We start from the raw sequence: 19,841 nt of genomic DNA, 5'->3' as shown, positions 1-19,841 counted from the left end.
TTAACTAAAATCCAGGCAACCAACTCGCTGAATTTTTTAACTTTTAACCTCAAATTTCACAGTTATTAAGACAATCTACTAAGTCCAAATTGCAGTCTACATGTTGCAAATCTAAAAATCATACAGTTTGTGATGTATTGTTTAAATTATATTGTGAATGGCATATTAATGTGTTTGAAATCAAAATGTTGGTCAAGTAAAATACATTTATTCTACAACTCCTTTTTGCGTGAACAGTTTAACCTTAAATCATTTCATTGTCTGTTTATCACTGCAGTATCATTAGTTTTATTGGAAATGCAGTGTTAGCTCATGCACATAGCAGCCCTCTCCATAACCAGCTAGTCTCTGCTGAGCTATTGAATGTCACACAATGTCATTAGAAGGAGCCAGAGCCGGTACGCTAGTGATGGATACCACAGGGAGCTAGCTCGGTGGTAACACTAGAACTGGGGGAGGGCCGTATCAACTCAAATGAATATCTCTATGTATTTTTGGCAAATGATAATCTGGAAATATTTTTGGAATCACAAATGAATCACAAGCAAAATGTGCAGGTTAGTGTTGTATTGTTCAATTGTATTTGTATTTGTAGTTGTTTTGTGTCGGATTGGTTTGGAGTGGAGCTGTACAAAATGAAACCAGCTCCCTTATTGAAATGGCTTTATACAAAACACTGACGGTGCAAGAACATCATCTACTGTCACATTGTGTAGTGAAGGAATTGAACAAAAAATATAACATCAATTAAAGTTAAAGCACAAGTTAAAAAAATACAACTCCAGATACAATGTTTCATTGTTTATATTACATTGTTATAATATTTTTAGGAAATTAACATAATTTTCCAGGCTGATTAAGAACAGAATCCAGTTCACCTTAAGTGTGTTTTTGTTGGATAAACAGGTGACACATCGGGTCACATCTGTGGAGAGGCAACCACTCCCTCAGTAAAATGCTAAATTTGTAAGGTCATTTTGAGGAATAAAACAACATTGTGACTTGGATATGTTTAAAGGTACAGTAAAGAAAGTTAAAACCATATTTCAGAACACTATCCATTGAGTTAGATTTATACTATGGGAGATTATAGCCAAAGGAACAACATTTCTATGGAAACAGGTCAGGTTTGTGGGGATGCAAGCCCGCTCACAATAATGCTTTTTTTCAGTGAATAAATACAAAAATAATAATAATAATCACTGTGGCTTTAGTGTCATACTATGGAGTATTCTAAGCAAAGCGTGGAGACCAGCAAATGGTCTGCCCGTCACCAGAAAAGGTACGTAGATGCAGTGCACCTACCTAACACCAAAAAATGAAGCAAAGCATATTTATATCATTATACTGAATTCAAATAGTGACTCACAGTTCTGCGTTAAAGTGTTTTTTTTTTCAGCAAAGTTCTTGAAAAATATTCAAAATATCCCACTATTTTTATCTGTAGTTGTTTTGTTTTTTTCCTCATATTTATCGAGGCTGCCCATGTAAATAAATGGCATTGTGGGCCATGCTAGATCATAACTCATACAACCACATATAACGCAGCATTGAAGCTATCTCGAGGTGCATTTCATTCATAGCTGTGATTAAGCCTGTGTCAATTATGTGCCTTTTCAGTGCAACAGAGAGAAGGGAAATGTGTCAGAGCCAGCCAGCGATCTAGCTAGAAAACGATCCGGAGAGCATAAGGAGAAGGGATGATTCACCGTGTGTGCGTCAGACGATTGCACTTACTGTAAGTCTGGCAGGGCAGGGCGACATCTTAACCCCCCCGGAGCAGGCTCACATGCTGGGCACTGCTCAGCGCTCGGAAGCAAGGGCCCCTGTCTTCCGTTCAGGTGGTGTCCGGGAATACAATGTTATAAAGATAAAAAGTGCTAAGTCAGCACCATGTAGCTCGCACCATCTGTCACTGTTCACACTCCAGGCACGTGTGAGGAGTTCTCCAACTGTGCGGCCCTGTACTCGCTACTATGAGCTTTTATCTTAGTTTGCTATTTTAAGTACGGTTTTGTGCTAGGGAGGCGATTCTAAAAAAGTAAAAATAAATAAATAAATAAATAAGTTGGGAAAACAAAACTGTATTGTGTGCAAATTGTAGGGGTACTTGAATGGATTCTGTAGTAGCAACTTTGTGAATTGCTTTTAAGTAGAGCTGTGACTGTTTCAAAACTCAATTTTGATACTACGGATTAGACTCGATACTTGATACTGTTTTTGATATTAAAGATAGACTCGATACCAATTTTGATACTCAAATGATAATTTTTTTAAACAGTATTTTAATTTTCAACACAAAATAATAGTACTTCTTTATTATACCATGTAGTCTGTTCTAGTTCTGATAAAACTCAAGATGAAACTGTTCAGGAAACGGGAAACTCTTCACATTATCTCCAGTTATGTGATTTTTCTTTCAGTATCGATACTTGCTTAAATGAGTATGTTGTTTAGATTCTAGTTTTTGTGTTTTCTGATTTTCTATCCTTTTGACAACCGTGCTGTGAAAATTGTTTTTCCAAATCATCAATGATCAGTTTGGTGATTTTTTAAAGAAGACAACATTAAAATCCTTTTAACTGTAGTTTTTAGTCTGTTGAAAGTACTGGATGCTAAAGCCAAGATTCATTTTTGGAATACATTTTTCGTCATTTCGCCCAGTCTTATTTTTGTGTTGAAATGGTGGTTTTAATTCTGCATATTCCATGTTTTTTGACGAGCATGTTTATATAGCTCTTGTAAATATTGTCAAAGATGTTACATGTGCAGTTTAAATCAGGCTGATATCAATAGCTGCTAGCCTTAAAGTTGAGATGCAACTTAGTCATCTAAAATGATCAGAATGAGTCAGGTGAAGATAGAAGAGCATTTCCTGGATCATCTAATGACATCACAAAGTGGAACAGAGAGAGTTTTTAGGAAAGTAGGATGGTCTAAGTTTGCAGGAATATTCAGACGTGGAAATGCAACAAAATAAAACCTACCATCATTATAAAGTGTTTGAATAATTTTGTTTAATATTGGCTTGTTACATATGCTTATAATTATGGTAAACTAGTGTGAATGAACTCATGAACTATTAGCCATGGCAATAATACAATCTTTTTTTTTTATTGTAAAGACAAGTTACACAACCTAGATTTGAAGGTTTTAAAGATAGGAGACCAGGGGAAACTTACAGGAAGACACAGGAAGAACATGTCAACTCTACACAGAAAATTCCTACTTGATCCGGGAATCGAACCCAGGACCATTGTGCTGCGAGGTGACAAGGCTTACCACTCATTCACTGTACTGCCATCAATTAGACACGCAGTAGTGTGTGACCAGAGGAAACCTACACAGACAAGGGGAGAACATGCAATCTCTACAAAGAAAATCCCCACCTGATCCGATAATCGAACCCAGGACCATCTTGCTGCGAGGTGGCGGGGCACCGCTCACTGCTGTTATAAACTCATTAGTGTAAAAAAAAAACACCCATTACATGTACTATTTCCTCCTCTCTTCTCCTGAAACAGTGGCTCCTCTGGTTCACTTGTCAGCTGTATCGATCGCTAGGCTCTTAGAGGATTTACATAAGGCGCTCACACACTTGTAATTAGCGGTTTTGTGTTAACTATATGTGTGACAGACAGGGCCCTGAAAGCCAAGGAGACTGGCAGTGTTTACTATGGAGGTGTGAATATGTCCAAATCTCACTGTATGAGCGTTATGCAATCACAGCAGGGTAACTGTTTTGAATATTGCAGTAATGAATATGCAAGGCTTTAATACAGTGTTTTTATATGGAGCTTGTCAAACTGCATCAAAACTGAAAGCTGCACTCGGTAACTTTCCTGATAGATGGTCCTCCACATACTGTTTTTGCAATGTTCCAAAGTTTGGCATTATGCTAATATATGAAGCGGGTGATGTCACTTGTCTCTATGGAGATAGTTCCGTGTCAAATAAATAAAGAAATTAAATATTATGCTATGATTCCTGTGTATTTTAAAATATAACTTGACATTTTACATTTGCCAAAAAGTATTGCGTCTATTAATGTTTTCTAAATATGATGATGATGTATTCTTATGGTTTTTTGTTTTTTTTTCCACACATTGATATCATAAAATACAATAAAAAGATCAAACAAACAAACAAAAATTTTAAGTTAAGGTGTTATTTTTACTAAAATTTTACCAGAACGTGTGTGCCTTGCCTTAAGGTTAAAAAATATTGTCTATCACAATGCATATGTAAGGAAATCAAAATTGTATTACATTGTCAGTTTCTTTATGTGACCTGTACTGAAAAACAACAAAGGATCATGGTCTTTGTAGTTTCCTCTGCTATTAACCCTTTACCATACCGCTGTAACAAAACAATGCATTTCAGGCCCAGGAGGTTGCAATTTGAAATACTAACTCCAACACAATTTTGCATGATGTATCGACATTCCAACACCACTTTTTTGTTATATTCTTAAAGACCTTATTCATTTTGTTCCCAGGATCCTGTCGACTGTGGGATCGGAGTTTGACTTGAGAACTCTGAGAGCGGTGCGTGTGCTGAGGCCGCTCAAACTTGTCTCTGGTATTCCTAGTAAGTAAAAGTTCCATATTAAGTTCCACATTAAAAGTTCCACATTAAATTACAATTGATTTATTTGGGTTGTAAATAGTTATAGTAATAATAGTTATGTGTAATGATAAAGTTGTAAACTATTTTTTTTTCCAGTAAAATTGAGTTGCCCCAGATATATTGTAAAAAAAAAAAAACAGGTCTTATGGTCAAAATCAAACCGATGTGTGCTGCCTGCGTCTAATTATATAGTGTATTTATCATCTGTGAACGAGGAAGTAATGCCGGGATGTTGTTAGTTAGTAGTTGTTGTTAGCCATGACCGCTAAACTTCGCTTAGGCCTCTGAAAGTTGTGTAAAACCCTTATAAACTCGTCGTGGTGAATAATTAGGATGCCCAGATGTGTTTTTAAAATGGTAAAAATCTGGTACAGCATCTTAAACATCTCAAGACTGATCCAGAATACTTGTTTTTGGTTCGTGAATGGCTCAACAAACTTGCTAAATATGCCTGAACAGTACAACTTCTAGCTAGCATATAGTCATTTTGTGCTGACAGAGAAGATGGTAAAGTTTGTCATTCCTCTAAAGTGCTATTTTTATTAACCAATTCACATTTCATTTCTAAATTTGACGATGATTTATTTTTGTGACCTAATTACTAATGGCAATAAAATCAAACATTATAAAAACTTGCAATATTTAGACTTGTACAACGCATGAATTAGATACAAAATTAGCATGTTTCACACAAAACGCATGTTAAAAATAGGACTTGTGCGAGCTAGTTTTCTATTAGCACTGTTTGTGTAATATGCCACAGAAACAGGTTGGTGTGAACACTTGGTTACAGTGGCAGGGGCGCTCCAGCACCACTGCAGTGATATTAATAGGCTGCTCTCCACTACAACAGCTGAAGAGGCTTACTCATCATAGAAATCATGGAAATCTGTAAATAACTATTGTACAAGCTTTTCAGTAACAGTCTGATAACATAAAGACAAATGTCATGATAGGTGGTGTCCAAATGACATTACAACATTCTACAGTCCATACTTTAAAACTGAGCTATGGTGAAAATTCTATCGTAAAAATTGGAGTTTTAATTGTGAGGATTGTGAAAAGCTAGTTTATGGTTAATTTCTTTGTATATTTGTTACTGGGCCTGTTCACATGAAACAAAAACTGGTACAAACGTCACTGTTTTATCTGTCAGAACAAATAAACCTGGTGAACCTATTTATTTATTTATTTAGTCGCACAGGCACAATTACTGTGAGTTGACTGGACATATATGGCTAGTTGGTCAACACAACCTCTAACCTAATTATTATTATTATTATTTTTATATTCAATCTTACTCTTACTGAGAACCTGGCTTCTGTACACTTCAATTTTATTTTATTTATTATTATTATTATTATTATTTTTTTTTTTAAGGAATAAAAAGTGCTGAATTTTGCCATGACGATAACAACAACTAGCATGCTAAGCTCACTTCCTGATTATCAGATGGTAAAACACTTTCTAATAAGTTGCAGCACACAGCTGACTTATAGTATTTTGACCTCAAGAGCTGCTTATACAATATATTTATGTGATGGGGCAAGACAAAGTTTGCAGGTACAGGGTGTAAATGTGTTTTTGATACAAACACACAAATAAAAATAAAACATTTGCATGGACTGACTCATGTACGATGCTGTGTGGTGCAGGCTTACAGGTGGTACTCAAGTCCATCATGAAGGCCATGATCCCCCTGCTGCAGATCGGCCTCCTGCTCTTCTTCGCCATCCTCATGTTCGCCATCATTGGCCTGGAGTTCTACATGGGCAAGTTCCACACCACCTGCTTCGACAATCAAACAGGTACGCACCTCTCTCACTCTCTCACTCTCTCTTTCTCTCTTTCTCTCACCACACACACCATCATGTAACAGATCATCATTTTACACGGAGGAGCTTTTCATCATTTGGACAGCAACACTTGGCTCCTTGATGTGTGGAGAATACAGCAATGTTGAGCTGTTAAAGAAGACATATTATGCTTTCATTCGGATGTTAAGTATTAAATCATATACAGAGATCATTATTTTACATATTGTGACTTAAAAAAGATGTAAAGCCCCAATGCGTAACTTTATAGAATTAAAAATAGATTAAAGTGTGTTAAAGTGTTTTTTTGTTTTTTTGTTTTTTTTTCATTTTGGTTGTTTTTATTAGATTAAAAAACAGAGAAAACCATGCATCCCTGTGAGCGGGCTTGAATCTCAACAAACCTGGCTCTTATTTGGCCGAGAGGATGTCCTTCACCTGCTTGTCTCCATGGAAATGTTGTTCCTTTAGCTATAAAATTTCACAGTACAGCATAAAACATATCTATCTCCATGGAAAGTGTTCCAAAGCATGATTTCAACCTTTATGTTCACGGAATCGTGCAGATGATGTGCCACCTCCAGAAAATTGAAAATGAAACCTCATATATACATCTCCTTTAAAGGTTATATATATATATATATATATATATATATATATATATATATATATATATATATATATATATATATATATATATATATATATATATATATATATATATATATATATATATATATATATATATATATATATATATATATATATATATATATATATATATATATATATATATATATATATATATATATATATATATATATATATATATATATATATATATATATATATATATATATATATATATATATATATATATATATATATATATATATATATATATATATATATATATATATATATATATATATATATATATATATATATATATATATATATATATATATATATAATTTTTTTTCCCTTTTTATTCCCTTAAAACATATCCTCAGTTGTGGTTTGTTTCATTGAGTAATCCTACATATTTAGCCCAGCTTCTTCTTCAGAGCTTGTAACACTCTGCTCCACCTAGTGATGTCATGTGGTGGTGCTCTCTGTTCCAAAGTCCACATACACAACTTCGCTAGCTTATTCTGGCTACACTACATTAATACACAACTCGTAATGCTTCTATCTCATTGGTATTATTTTTAGCCTTGTTTAAACTGCTTTTATAAGAATATTTTTGTGCGCACAACTCATTGTTTTCCACATATACACATTATTTTAGGTTAAAAGCATGAAATTCCAAAGCTAATGTGACAATATAGACAGCTAACACTAATCATCTCAACATGATTAAATGAAATGTAAAAGAAATAAAGTTGTTTCTGCTCTCATGTATATAAAATTAAAGTTCCGGGTCTTGTCTCCAGCTGAGATCCGAGAGGAGTTCCCGTGTGGCACTGAGCTCCCGTCACGCCTCTGTCCGGAGGGCACCACATGCAGGAAGTACTGGCTGGGACCAAATTACGGCATCACGCAGTTCGACAACATCCTGTTCGCCATCCTCACCGTCTTCCAGTGCATCACCATGGAGGGCTGGACTGAACTGCTCTACTATGTATGTGCAATTCTGCTTCCAACACTTGTCTTCATGAGTAGTGGTTATGTACAAATCTACTTGGAATACTTCTGTTCACAAGTAGTGGTGGTTGTATTAGTAGTGCATGTTGCCTTAACTGTGGTAGTAGTAGACTAGTAATAGTAAGGGTTGTAGTAATGTAGCAGGTTTGGTTTTGGCGTAGTATATGCTAATGGTTGACAGAAGTCCAAGAAAAAACTCAAGTAAGAGTAAATAGTATTTGGGAAAACTACTATTGGACTAAGAGTAACTAAAAGAGTAACTGTTTAGACGTGACATCTGATTTATAATTTGAAGGACGAAACATTAAATATGCACAAAATCTGGTGTTTTCCAAGGATAGGCACAGAAATGAGAACTACTAAATCATAACTGAAGGAGTGGTGCAAGAAACACAAATGTTCAAATCATTTCATATTGTGAACGTAGAGCTTTTGTCACTTGAAGACTTACGCCTGCTCACAGTGGGAAGAGTAAGCAAAACTTTTACTCAGGAAAGTACTCTGAAAAATACAATTTCCTTAAAAAGTTACTCAAGTAAATGATGGTTGGAGTGTTTTTCATTAGTAATAGTAGTAGTATAGTAGTTTATATAATCTCTCAGTTGCCCAGATATTGTCCATAGTAAAAGAAGGTTGAATTTTGTGAGCAGGACAAAGTTTTTTGACCGATGATCTCATTTAATCCTTCAAATGCTAACATGCAAGCAGCTATAAATTAATGTGCATACTTCAAATGCTAACATACTAAAAAAGTAAATGTTATCCTTCAGTTGGCAACAATAACTCCTTCAAATGTGAGCACGTAACATTTAAAAATGTTGTCATGCTAACTATCAAAGTTCAGACGCTGACATGCTAACAGTCAAACTTCCGGTTGTTCCCCTCTCCTCTTCTTTCTTTCTCCCCTGTCCCTCCTTCCCGAAGCTGCTCTATATTTAAAAAGGCCTGTTCAGGCCAAGTTATTCTTGCAGCTGCTAGGGAAGAGTGTGATAAAAGTTTAATGGTAAAAAAGGGGGAAAAATGGCGTCAGCAGCACTGCATTGTGGCATTACTGACTTTGGGAGGATAGAAACCACACTGAAGGTTACACAGTAGTCTAGAGTAACAATGTAAAAATATCTTTAAAAATGTGAATTAGAGAGCAGGTATAAAGGGATTTGTTAAGTTTTAATCAAGATTACATTAATTGGTACGATCAATGGCAAAAATGTGTAAATACAAAAAATTATCATACGTGTGCTGATGTATTTGATACACTAACTCTAAAATCATGATTTATAAACCATCACTAATAAATGATGAAAAAAAAAAAAATGTAAACCTAACAATAACTAAAATGCTAACCAGACAAATTGTGAAAATTTTATTCAAATGCAAAAATCAGGTACAGGGCTTTTAAGATTATTTTTTCACAATTTACCTATGACCCTAATAATTATGATAATGATTTATATCAAACATATATTTAATAATAAGGTTGTTTAGGTTGAATATACAAATTACAATCTAAACAACTTCATCTTTGCAGTCAAACCTCTTAAGTCCATTGAGTGCTAGAAGAAGGGAGAGCAAGATGGAGGAGCTAAGCAGCTGTTATACATTATTTACTCTGCGAAGAGGAGGAAAATACAGACGCACTTATGCATTTCCTTATTGAGATGACTTACTTATGGCTAATTCATGTTAGTGTTGCTGTTGCATGACTACCATCTTAATGCATTGCTTTATACTGACAAATGACAGTGTTGAGTTTAATTTCATGGCGGGACTAACAATAGCAGAGAAAGTGGGGCTTTGATTTCTGTTTGGACAATATATCATGAGTGGTTTTGGTGATATGGAGTTTTTTCATGCATTGATATTAGACTGAAAAATGACTTGATAGCTTTAGGTCAAGTTTGTGTTATCTTATTCTTCCTGTGTTATCCCACCCCAGAGCAACGACGCCTCAGGGAGCGCATGGAACTGGATGTACTTCATCCCCCTCATCATCATCGGCTCCTTCTTCATGCTCAACCTGGTGCTGGGTGTCTTGTCAGGGTAGGTGTCTGCAAGATTATAAATCTAAGGGATTATGGCACGTCATTTTGTCAACTTGTATTGTGACTAATTTGAGAAAAAATTTTGTTTATTGGATTGTCACAAATTTTTATATATATATATATATATATATATATATATATATATATATATATATATATATATATATATATATATATATATATATATATATATATATATATATATATATATATATATATATATATATATATATATATATATATATATATATATATATATAATCAATTAGTATTAATACATTTAAATCAATGTTCATGCAATTATAGTCATGAAATACATTTTATTGTGGAAGGATTTCAGTCCTCTTTTTGTTCATGTGGCATTCCAGTCTTAAAGATTACACATGTAACATATACATATATATACATACCTATGTTTTAGTAACATCGATTTGATTAAATTTGTAATGTCCTTATAGGGAGTTTGCCAAAGAGAGAGAGCGCGTGGAGAACCGCAGTGAGTTCCTGAAGCTCCGCAGACAGCAGCAGATCGAGAGGGAGCTCAATGGTTACCTGGAGTGGATCTGTAAAGCTGGTATGTACCCACCACACGTGTGCAAGGCTAAAGCTAACATCCACTCACTGCCAAGTTCACTGTATTTTCTTATGGTGGTTACCATTAACCATTATACATTGCACATTTGAATGTTTAAGATGGTTTAGGCGGCTGTCACAACAACTACACAGAGACAAAGCTTTGCCCTGATACCAGTGGGTCTGCACTGATATCAGGGCAATACTTGTGCTGAAAGGAAATATTTCCACTGAAAGATTGTCATTGCAACAGGCTACTACATTATAATCATTATAATCCATATTATAATCTACACCTACACCTACAACTAATCTCGACTTGGCCAAGACCATAATTTTTGTGAAGAAAAACAGAGTTTTTTCTGGTTGTAAAAGTCTCACTTTAAATGGTTCCATAGGATTTAAATGATATGATAATATAGTGTTTAGATGCCTGACCACATGAGGCTTTTTTGTGTAGAGTCAAATGTTCTCTCTGTGTGTGGATGGGTCAAAATACACTAACTAAACAGTATGCTTCTCTAGTAGCTAGCGACTCTGTCACTCAATCTATCTCTTATATTTTACAGAGGAGGTTCTTTTGGCTGATGACGAGAACGATGCTGATTACGATGGTAAAACTGCACAAATTCTTTAAAACACAGCTGCACTGTATGATTATATGTTTTTAAGTAATTAATATTTTGAGCATCTCTTTTTTTCAGGGTCCCGCAGGAGAGCCACCAAGAACCACAAGAGCAAAGCGGAGCTGCTGAACCCGGAAGAAGGGGAGGGGGATCTCGTGGGTAAGACGCAACCCAACTCTTTATCCTGGGTTTGTAATTATCTTAACATTGTCACATCTTATCACTTGAAATATCAGAATCAGAATCAGAAGACTTTTATTGCCATAGTCTGTGAACACAGTTCACAAACTTGCTTCGGTGAAAAAGTGCAACATAAACACACTGAATAAATACAAATACAAATAAGGGCATGCACAAAGTTAAAAAGATATGCTTAAAAAATCAAATGAAATACTTAAAGGGAGAAAATATATACAACAGCAGCATCAGAACAACATATGTTATATGTAACTGGAAGAATTCTTTTTGCCCTACCTCTTTTTTCTGTTTCCATTTAAATGTTTGGATTAAGTGTTGTTGGTTTTGTGGGCGTGTGTAACTATTGGCAACATGATGATAACAGTCTTTAACTATTGAAATACGTGAAAGGAATTAGGGATGGGTACCTGGGTATGTTGCATTTGTTTAATTTCATGAGTTTTTTATTGGTAAAGAATACTTGCCCTGGCAGTGTTATCTCTATGGAGTTAGATATGTTTTTTTTTGTTACAGTTGTTTCCCCATTTCCACCTTTCCCACCATTTACTCAGCCAAAGTTGTATTTAATCACTTATTTTCAATATGCCATTTTGCTGCTCAATCCCTGTTTTTACTGCAGTCGGCATATACACACTCCTCTCCACTTACTTCGGTCTCCAATTTTAATTTCTTAATCGGTGATACACATGGGATTTGAAGGCGTTGCGTAGTTATTTTGGTACAAATGAAAAAAAAAAGCCACAGCTCACTGATGGATTGCTGCTTTATGTGCAGCTATCCATAGGTGGTGCCAACAACTCTATAGCTCTTTGTTGTGATGATGTTTAGGGTGACGTCATCTCCCACTGGCCACCACAGTTTTTGTGTTTCTTTTATTAAGTGATTTTAGTTGAAGATTGAGATTGAAAAATTGTCCAAATTATAGCATAATGATCCACAGGTGTCATACATCATGAACTATATATCAGACACAAGGTCTTCTTTAAATGAACTTTTTCACGTTGTAAGATCAGGTACAGTGTTTTTAACGTGTTACAACAATGCAACGATTTATGTTTAGTTGAATTTATATTTAACTATTTTAGTTTCTCTCAGACTTCTCACAATTATATTCTGACATAAATAATAACAACCTCTGCTCATGTTTATCTCACAGGCTCCCCATTCGCCCGTGCCAGCCTGAAAAGCTCCAAACTGGAAGGCTCCAACTTCAAAAGGCGAGAGAGGCGTCTGCGTTTCCTGATCCGCCGTGTGGTGAAGACCCAGGCCTTCTACTGGACCGTGCTGTGCCTGGTGGGACTCAACACGCTGTGTGTAGCTGTGGTGCACTACGACCAACCGGAGCCCCTGTCCGACTTCCTCTGTGAGTGTGTGGGAGACGGACTAAAGCATCCTTAAGGATACTGTGGGAGATGGACTCGAGCATCTTTAAGGATACTGTGGGAGATGGACTAAAGCATCCTTAAGGGTATAACAGAATGCACAGATTAGGATTAGAAATGCTTATGGAGTTGAGTGGGTAAGTTTAAGTATATGTGACAAAGTGGTATAGTGTTTTTTAGGTCAGAGATGCTTACAATATAACAGAGTGGGAAAGTAGTTAGCCTCACAGGAAGTTCCAAGTTGTATTCGTAGATGTGGAGTTTGCATGTACTCACTTTGTCTATGCGGGTTTCTTCTAGGGTTGTTCTGATACCACTTTTAACAATTCAATCAGATACTCAAACTTGGTCTCAATACAGAGTACCAGTCTTATACCACATAGTGTGTCACAGTGTCATAGTGGTGGAAGAAGTACTCAGTAATTCAGATTTATTTTTTATTTTTTTTAATCTACATATTAAAATTCATTTAAATATGAGAATAGAGATTAAAATGTTTTCAGAATAAAAATGTATTAAATAATGGTTGTGCAAATTGCAACTGATAGCAAATACAGCCTTTGTATTTGTATGTGTGTTTATACAGTGTACCTTGTCTGTAACCTCTTTTTGCGTTTATTCCTACACTTAGATTATGCTGAATTCATCTTCCTGGGGATCTTCTTGACTGAGATGATGATAAAGATGTATGGTCTGGGGAGGCAGGCCTACCTCAACTCCTCATTCAACTGCTTCGACTGCATCGTGAGTCCACAGCACACAAGCCACACTCTAACATCATAAAGTCAAACTTTAAGTTATCGATGAGAAAACTGCTTATTAACAACATGAACAGAAGACTATTTTTTACATTCTTGATGTTTCTCACAATTCTCACATTACAATATGACTATAATGTGTCTAACCTCCCTTGTCCCTCCCACCAGGTGATCTCTGGCAGTATTTTCGAGGTGCTGTGGTCCATGATCCAGCCGGGCACGTCCTTCGGCATCAGTGTGCTCCGAGCTCTCAGGTTATTGAGGATCTTCAAAGTCACCAAGTGAGTTTGACTTTCAGTATAGTTTTTTATCCTTTTTATGTACCCATTGAACAAGAGAGTGCTGGGCAGTGTAATATAACTATGAACTTGTTTGAGTTCACATTTGTAGTATTCCACCTCTGCTTGTGTTTCAGGTACTGGGCGTCTCTAAGAAACCTGGTGGTGTCTCTTCTGAACTCCATGAAGTCCATCATCAGCTTGCTCTTCCTGCTCTTCCTCTTCATTGTGGTCTTTGCCCTGCTGGGAATGCAGCTCTTCGGAGGACAGTCAGTGCTAACTCTGTTTAGACTAAAAGATAAAATGACAAATACAAATCACTTCAAAATGACTTCACTTTCTACACATTCTGTACAATTCTTGATGAGAAATGATGCTTTCAGGACCTGCTGTCATGATCTCCCTTCTCTCTTTGTAGATTTAATTTTGAAAACGGCACTCCTCCGACAAACTTTGATACCTTCCCCGCAGCAATAATGACCGTGTTCCAGGTGAGCAGAGGGACTGAGAATCAAAATAGAACCAGTGTGTTGCCATAATTTGCGCAGACCGTTGACTAACTCAAAATATTAATTTAAAATACTTTAGTTATGTTTGTCAGATATTTCCATTTTATCCTCTTCTCTGGTCTGTGATAGCTGAATATTTTTGAAAATAGCTTCTATAGGTAAAACGTGATATAATTTACAAATTTAAAAACTCAGTTTGCAAATATTTTCTGTTCTGTAATTATCTGTATTTTTCTTAAACCACTTTGATTCTAAGCCCTCAGATTGTAAAAACATTTGACCCAGATAATGTTTATAACTGTGTGTGTACATTAGATCCTGACCGGTGAGGACTGGAACATGGTGATGTATGACGGCATCCAGTCTCAGGGAGGAGTCAACAAGGGCATGGCCTTCTCTGTCTTCTTTATTGTCCTCACACTTTTTGGCAACTGTATCCTTTGTACTCAAAATCACAAAAGTATACCACAGAAAACAATACTTGCAGTACATTATACTCATAATAATTGCCTTGCTATACATATAGAAAACTTACTGTATCCATGTGCGCTTGTTTTCCTATGAGTGTGCTCAGACACCCTGCTGAATGTATTCTTGGCTATCGCTGTGGACAATTTGGCCAATGCTCAGGAGCTGACAAAGGTAAACTGCTGCTTTTCTACACACGATTTAAAGGTGCAATATGGAAGATTTCTGGTGAAGGGTTTGCTACCAGTTTGTGGAATAGAATTTTACACAGCATGGCATTAATCTGGTCTATCTCAATGGAGACAAGCAGATGGCACTACCAGGCCAAGTTACAGATCAGATCTCTGGAGAGGCCTGCGTCCTAACAGTTGGAATGCTTGTTTTGATAAGGTTAAAGGTCCTACTTGTACCTGCTTTTATTGTCACTAGTTATTTTTAAACGGTAGACAATATGAGTGTTCCATAATTTTCAGAACACTTTTCACTACTTTTGGAGGTCAGCAGTGTTTTGCCATCACACCACTGCTAATAACAGTTAGCATGTCAAGAGCATTAAAGCATTACTCTGTGGTTCACGGATGAACAAAACGCTTTCTAATTAGCTGCAGCCACTACACAACAGTCTCATTTTGATCTATTCTGGGGCATATTATATGAACAAATTGGGTACTGTCCCTTAAATATCATAAATCACAATTCAAACAGCAAATAACATCACCATGAAGATCCAGGAAGCACGCACATCTCTCGTAAAGCTGTATTGTACATCTTTAACTTTATAAATGTTTAAATGGTCAAAACTGGGACTCATTTTTGTAAACCTAATATTTACTTTGTCTTGTCCCTGTCTTGCAGGATGAGCAAGAGGAGGAGGAAGCAGCCACTCAGAAGATGGCTCTGCAGAAGGCTAAAGAAGTGGCTGAAGTTAGTCCACTGTCTGCTGCCAACCTCTCCATCGCAGCGTAAGTTTGACATTAATTTTATTTTTTTTATTTTTTTATTTTTATTTTTAGAAATGTGTTTATTTATTTATTGCATCTGTTACGTCATTACTTTTTCTTTATGATTAGTTCGAGTTTTGATTTTGAGTAACATTTTTGAAATATTTTTAATGAAATCTCACATACCTTCTAACAACCTTTTCTGCCTTGTCACTCACAATTGTGCAGTGTTGCTGTAATCATCTGTGTCTTGTTTCAGCAAATGCATTTATGATGTTTATCATTATCTATTCATATGTATGTAATTTTAGTGTTACTTTGCGTGATTCATTTTTGACAGAAAGTTATTAGGCTGGACATTATTTAATTTAATTATCTTTGCAGAAAGATATATTTTAATAAAAATGCTACAAAAGATTCAGAGTTTTGAGATCCCCTCTAATTTCTCAATTTTAATTGTGTTACACTCACTAATATACTAGCATATACTTGAATATACTTTATTGAAAAACAGCTCACATTTATGTCTCTTTGTTTCCATGATTATTTGCATTGTAGGTTCTAACTGAAGGCATCCGAACTACACTACACATGGAACTATACCATTCCATGTGCATGGACAGTGAATGTGTCCATTCACATGTAATGTTTACTACATTCCATGTGAATGGATGCATGGAATGTAGTAAACAAAAAATAAACTCAACATAATTCAAAACTTGTTTTAGATTTTAGATTTTGACTGTAGCCATGCTTTGCTTTGAACCCTGGTTTGAACTTTTGGCATTTCTTAGCCCAGACAAAGCACAGCTGTGAAGTGAAAACCATTTCATGGGAATTCATCATGAAACATATTCAGAGAAGGGTTTGCAGCAGTCGACAAAGCAAAAGCTGGTTAGTTTGAGGATTTTAATTAAAAATATAACAAGTACAGCACATTTAAGGGGGTCTGAAAACTACCAATTGTCAAAATCACTGTAATTTATTTTCACAAAATTTGTAATTAGTTTGTTTGTCAGAGTCTAATATGTACTATGTTCAGCCATGTCTGTTTGTGTCAAGGGTTACATTCCAATATATTTGACTATTACCATGTAAGCGTTTGGGCTGGACCCCGGAGCCTTTTTTGGAATGCAATCCTGTGTGTTGTAGTGCCTCACTCACTAGCTGTTTCCCTCCTCAGCAACAAAGTACACAGTGAATGTCACAACGCCACAGACCCCTTTCTCCACTGGTATTTATTCAGTTGTTTCTTCATTTCTTACTCCCTTTGTTGACCTACTTTCCTTCTGGTTAAGATACTTTTTTTTCTTGTACATATGTTCTGACCTTTTTAGTATTATTTTCCTGGCTTTCTTTAGCTTTTGTTATGATTTGTGTTGGCTTTTTTTATGTAAACTAAACTCTATTTTCTGTTGCTGCATCTGGCAGTATGGCTGTTGCTTTTACCGTGATGGATCTAATGAGTGTACACAGATTAGACAAACAAGATGATTGGATTGAATTGGCGGGAAAGGGGGTACAAAATGATAAAATACTTAAAGGTACACAGTGTAACTTTTCTGGTGGGAGGCACGGCACTTGCTTATGTCCACGAGGATGTTATTGCGTTGCATAAAATGTTCCATAGTATAGCCTTAAACTAATCTGTTTCCATGGGGACAAGAGGCAGGTGACGTTTTTTTAGCAATATGAACACTGATACATGATACGTGAAAAGTTTAATGTCATTCTGTGGAACATTTCAGGCAAAGCAATAATATCTACATGGACGCAAGCAGGTACCGGACTCCCGACCAAAAAGTTACAGTGTTCCTATAATCTACCCTGAATACTTCATCTATGTTATGTTTTTCTATTCTATTCCATGTTTTTCCTCTGCAGTTTTGGCCCACACCGATCAGGAATAACATAGGTTCATTGTAGCATCATTATAGCAGCATATATCATATCATATTGTATGACTGATATATTGGTCAGAACTTTGGAGATGTAGCCAGTAACACATCTGGACAGATAATACCTGGTTAGAAAGCTTGGACTCTGATTGGTTCATAACATTTCATACCTGTCAGGCCATTATCTTAGCTGCTTATTCAGACTTCAGTCACATGACATTTTATGGGTGCCATTTTGACTTAAACAAAAACATTACATTTTGTTTTGTCTGAAGTGGATATTACTAACATTTAGTAGAGTACGACAGAGTAGTTAGTACAATATACTTAGCATAGTAAGTAGATGGGGTCCTATTTCATCCTGCTGACCCCCAGAAGACGGTTCTGAAAGCACCAGATGACTCCCTTTGCTCATGTGCAAAGAGTCATTCAGTGCTTTAAGCACTCATCACTCAAGCAGTCATCCGGGATTCATAGAACTGTAGTTACATTTGTGATTTTCGTTTCATTTAAGCATCCTAGTGTGTTTTATTTGGGGCAAACGTAGACAGTGGATCCTATTGTTATACCTGAGAGGTGCATATGAGTCTAGAATATGATTTGCCTCTGGCTTCTCTCCATTCTACCATCCTGTATGGTTTTCGAAAGCTTAACTTGGCTCGAGTTAAACTTTGGCAAGCCATGTAACCAACCAGCACTTGCTGGTTGAGTAGGTACAGCCAGAAATGTGTGTGCCTCCGACGTGTGTCTGTGTCCCAGCTGTTTTCTGTACCTATGTTTCCACTGTTCGTTTATCATGTAGAGGTATAAAGATACATATGTGACCCTTTACAGATGTCATGGTTTTCTCTGTATAAATTTGCTATAAGATGTGATCCAATGCACAGCCTATTTATGAATGAGTTTAATGATGATAAGATAAATCAGGCTGCGTTTGTGATAATATTTTGGCAGATTATATTAATTAATAATAGATGCCGTAATGGTAGCTTTTAGTGTTACTAAAACACTTTATGCATTCATTCCCCACTCTACTACACAAAGACTGCCGCATATTATCTTTAACTTTGAACATCACATTTTATAGAAAATTCAAACTCCAAACATGGCATCTCAAAAAATCCCATACATATTATTTCAGTAAGGTTTACACATAAAAATCTCTTCATTACCTTTAATAATTATTTTCCTTTCGATCTTACCTCTCTCTGCAGCAAAGAGCAACAAAAGAACCACCTCGGCAAAGGGGGCAATAAGTCCGTGTGGGAGCAGCGCACCAAGGAGCTGAGGAAGCAGACTCTGGCGTCGAGCCGTGAGGCCCTGTACAACGACATTGACCACGAGGACCGCTGGAAGGCAAGAGCAGGGAGGGAGGAGCACAACAATGTAAAGACCAAAATCCAACGGCCCTAGGCTTGTGCTACCAGTGTACACAAGATATGGCAATGCTGAAATATCTTATAGGCCTAGTTATATGTGGAATGTTGTGGTTTCCAATACTAGTTATGCATTGCTATTGGCATATGATGGCTGTAGTTCCCAAGCCTGGATAAATAAGGCTGCCACAGGAAGTTAGAAATTAAATGCTATGCCTATTTCAAAATGTCAAAAATGTTAATTAAAAAAAAAAAAAAAAAGAAATTCCATGACAACTTTAATGGTTGCAACTTAAAGCCCGACAGTATAACATTTCTGTTAAACAAAAAAATAAAAAAATAAAAATCAATAAATAAAATAAAGCATTTAGAATCATTTTTGAATGTTTTACTGGAGCGAAAAAACATAGAAAACCATGCATCCTTACTGTGAGTGGGCTTACATCTCCACAAACTTAACTCGTACTTTTCCTCCTGCTTGTCTCCATGGAAATGTTGTTCCTTTGGCTATAATCTTCCATAGTATGCACTAAAACATAGCTCTCTCCATGGAGAATGTTCCAAAGTATGGAGTATGCTTTTAGCTAATCATGAAGGCTGCAATTATTCAGGTAATTTAATGACTTCTGCAGATAATGAGCCTATATTATTGATTCTTATATTAATTTTAAATCATATTGCAAACTACCTGCAAATATCCTT

General features: G+C 36.0%; 1 protein-coding gene across 1 annotated transcript in view; it reads left to right on the top strand.

The window, feature by feature from the left end:
- cacna1aa (calcium channel, voltage-dependent, P/Q type, alpha 1A subunit, a) overlaps positions 1–19,841 on the top strand; it is a 107,190-nt gene that overhangs the window by 44,465 nt on the left and 42,884 nt on the right. The window contains exons 6-20 of the mRNA XM_055223865.1: positions 7,880–8,067; positions 10,027–10,130; positions 10,591–10,706; positions 11,275–11,319; positions 11,410–11,490; positions 12,686–12,892; positions 13,543–13,655; positions 13,838–13,950; positions 14,085–14,216; positions 14,366–14,438; positions 14,772–14,889; positions 15,031–15,098; positions 15,780–15,886; positions 17,049–17,099; positions 18,978–19,149. Coding sequence (XP_055079840.1) covers positions 7,880–8,067; positions 10,027–10,130; positions 10,591–10,706; positions 11,275–11,319; positions 11,410–11,490; positions 12,686–12,892; positions 13,543–13,655; positions 13,838–13,950; positions 14,085–14,216; positions 14,366–14,438; positions 14,772–14,889; positions 15,031–15,098; positions 15,780–15,886; positions 17,049–17,099; positions 18,978–19,149 — 1,688 coding nt within the window. The remainder of the gene's footprint in view (positions 1–7,879; positions 8,068–10,026; positions 10,131–10,590; positions 10,707–11,274; positions 11,320–11,409; positions 11,491–12,685; positions 12,893–13,542; positions 13,656–13,837; positions 13,951–14,084; positions 14,217–14,365; positions 14,439–14,771; positions 14,890–15,030; positions 15,099–15,779; positions 15,887–17,048; positions 17,100–18,977; positions 19,150–19,841) is intronic.

The sequence above is a fragment of the Periophthalmus magnuspinnatus genome, chromosome 8 (genome assembly GCF_009829125.3).
Source record: "Periophthalmus magnuspinnatus isolate fPerMag1 chromosome 8, fPerMag1.2.pri, whole genome shotgun sequence".
Classification (NCBI taxonomy): Eukaryota; Metazoa; Chordata; class Actinopteri; order Gobiiformes; family Gobiidae; genus Periophthalmus; species Periophthalmus magnuspinnatus.
This window is presented reverse-complemented; position numbering and strand designations above follow the sequence as displayed.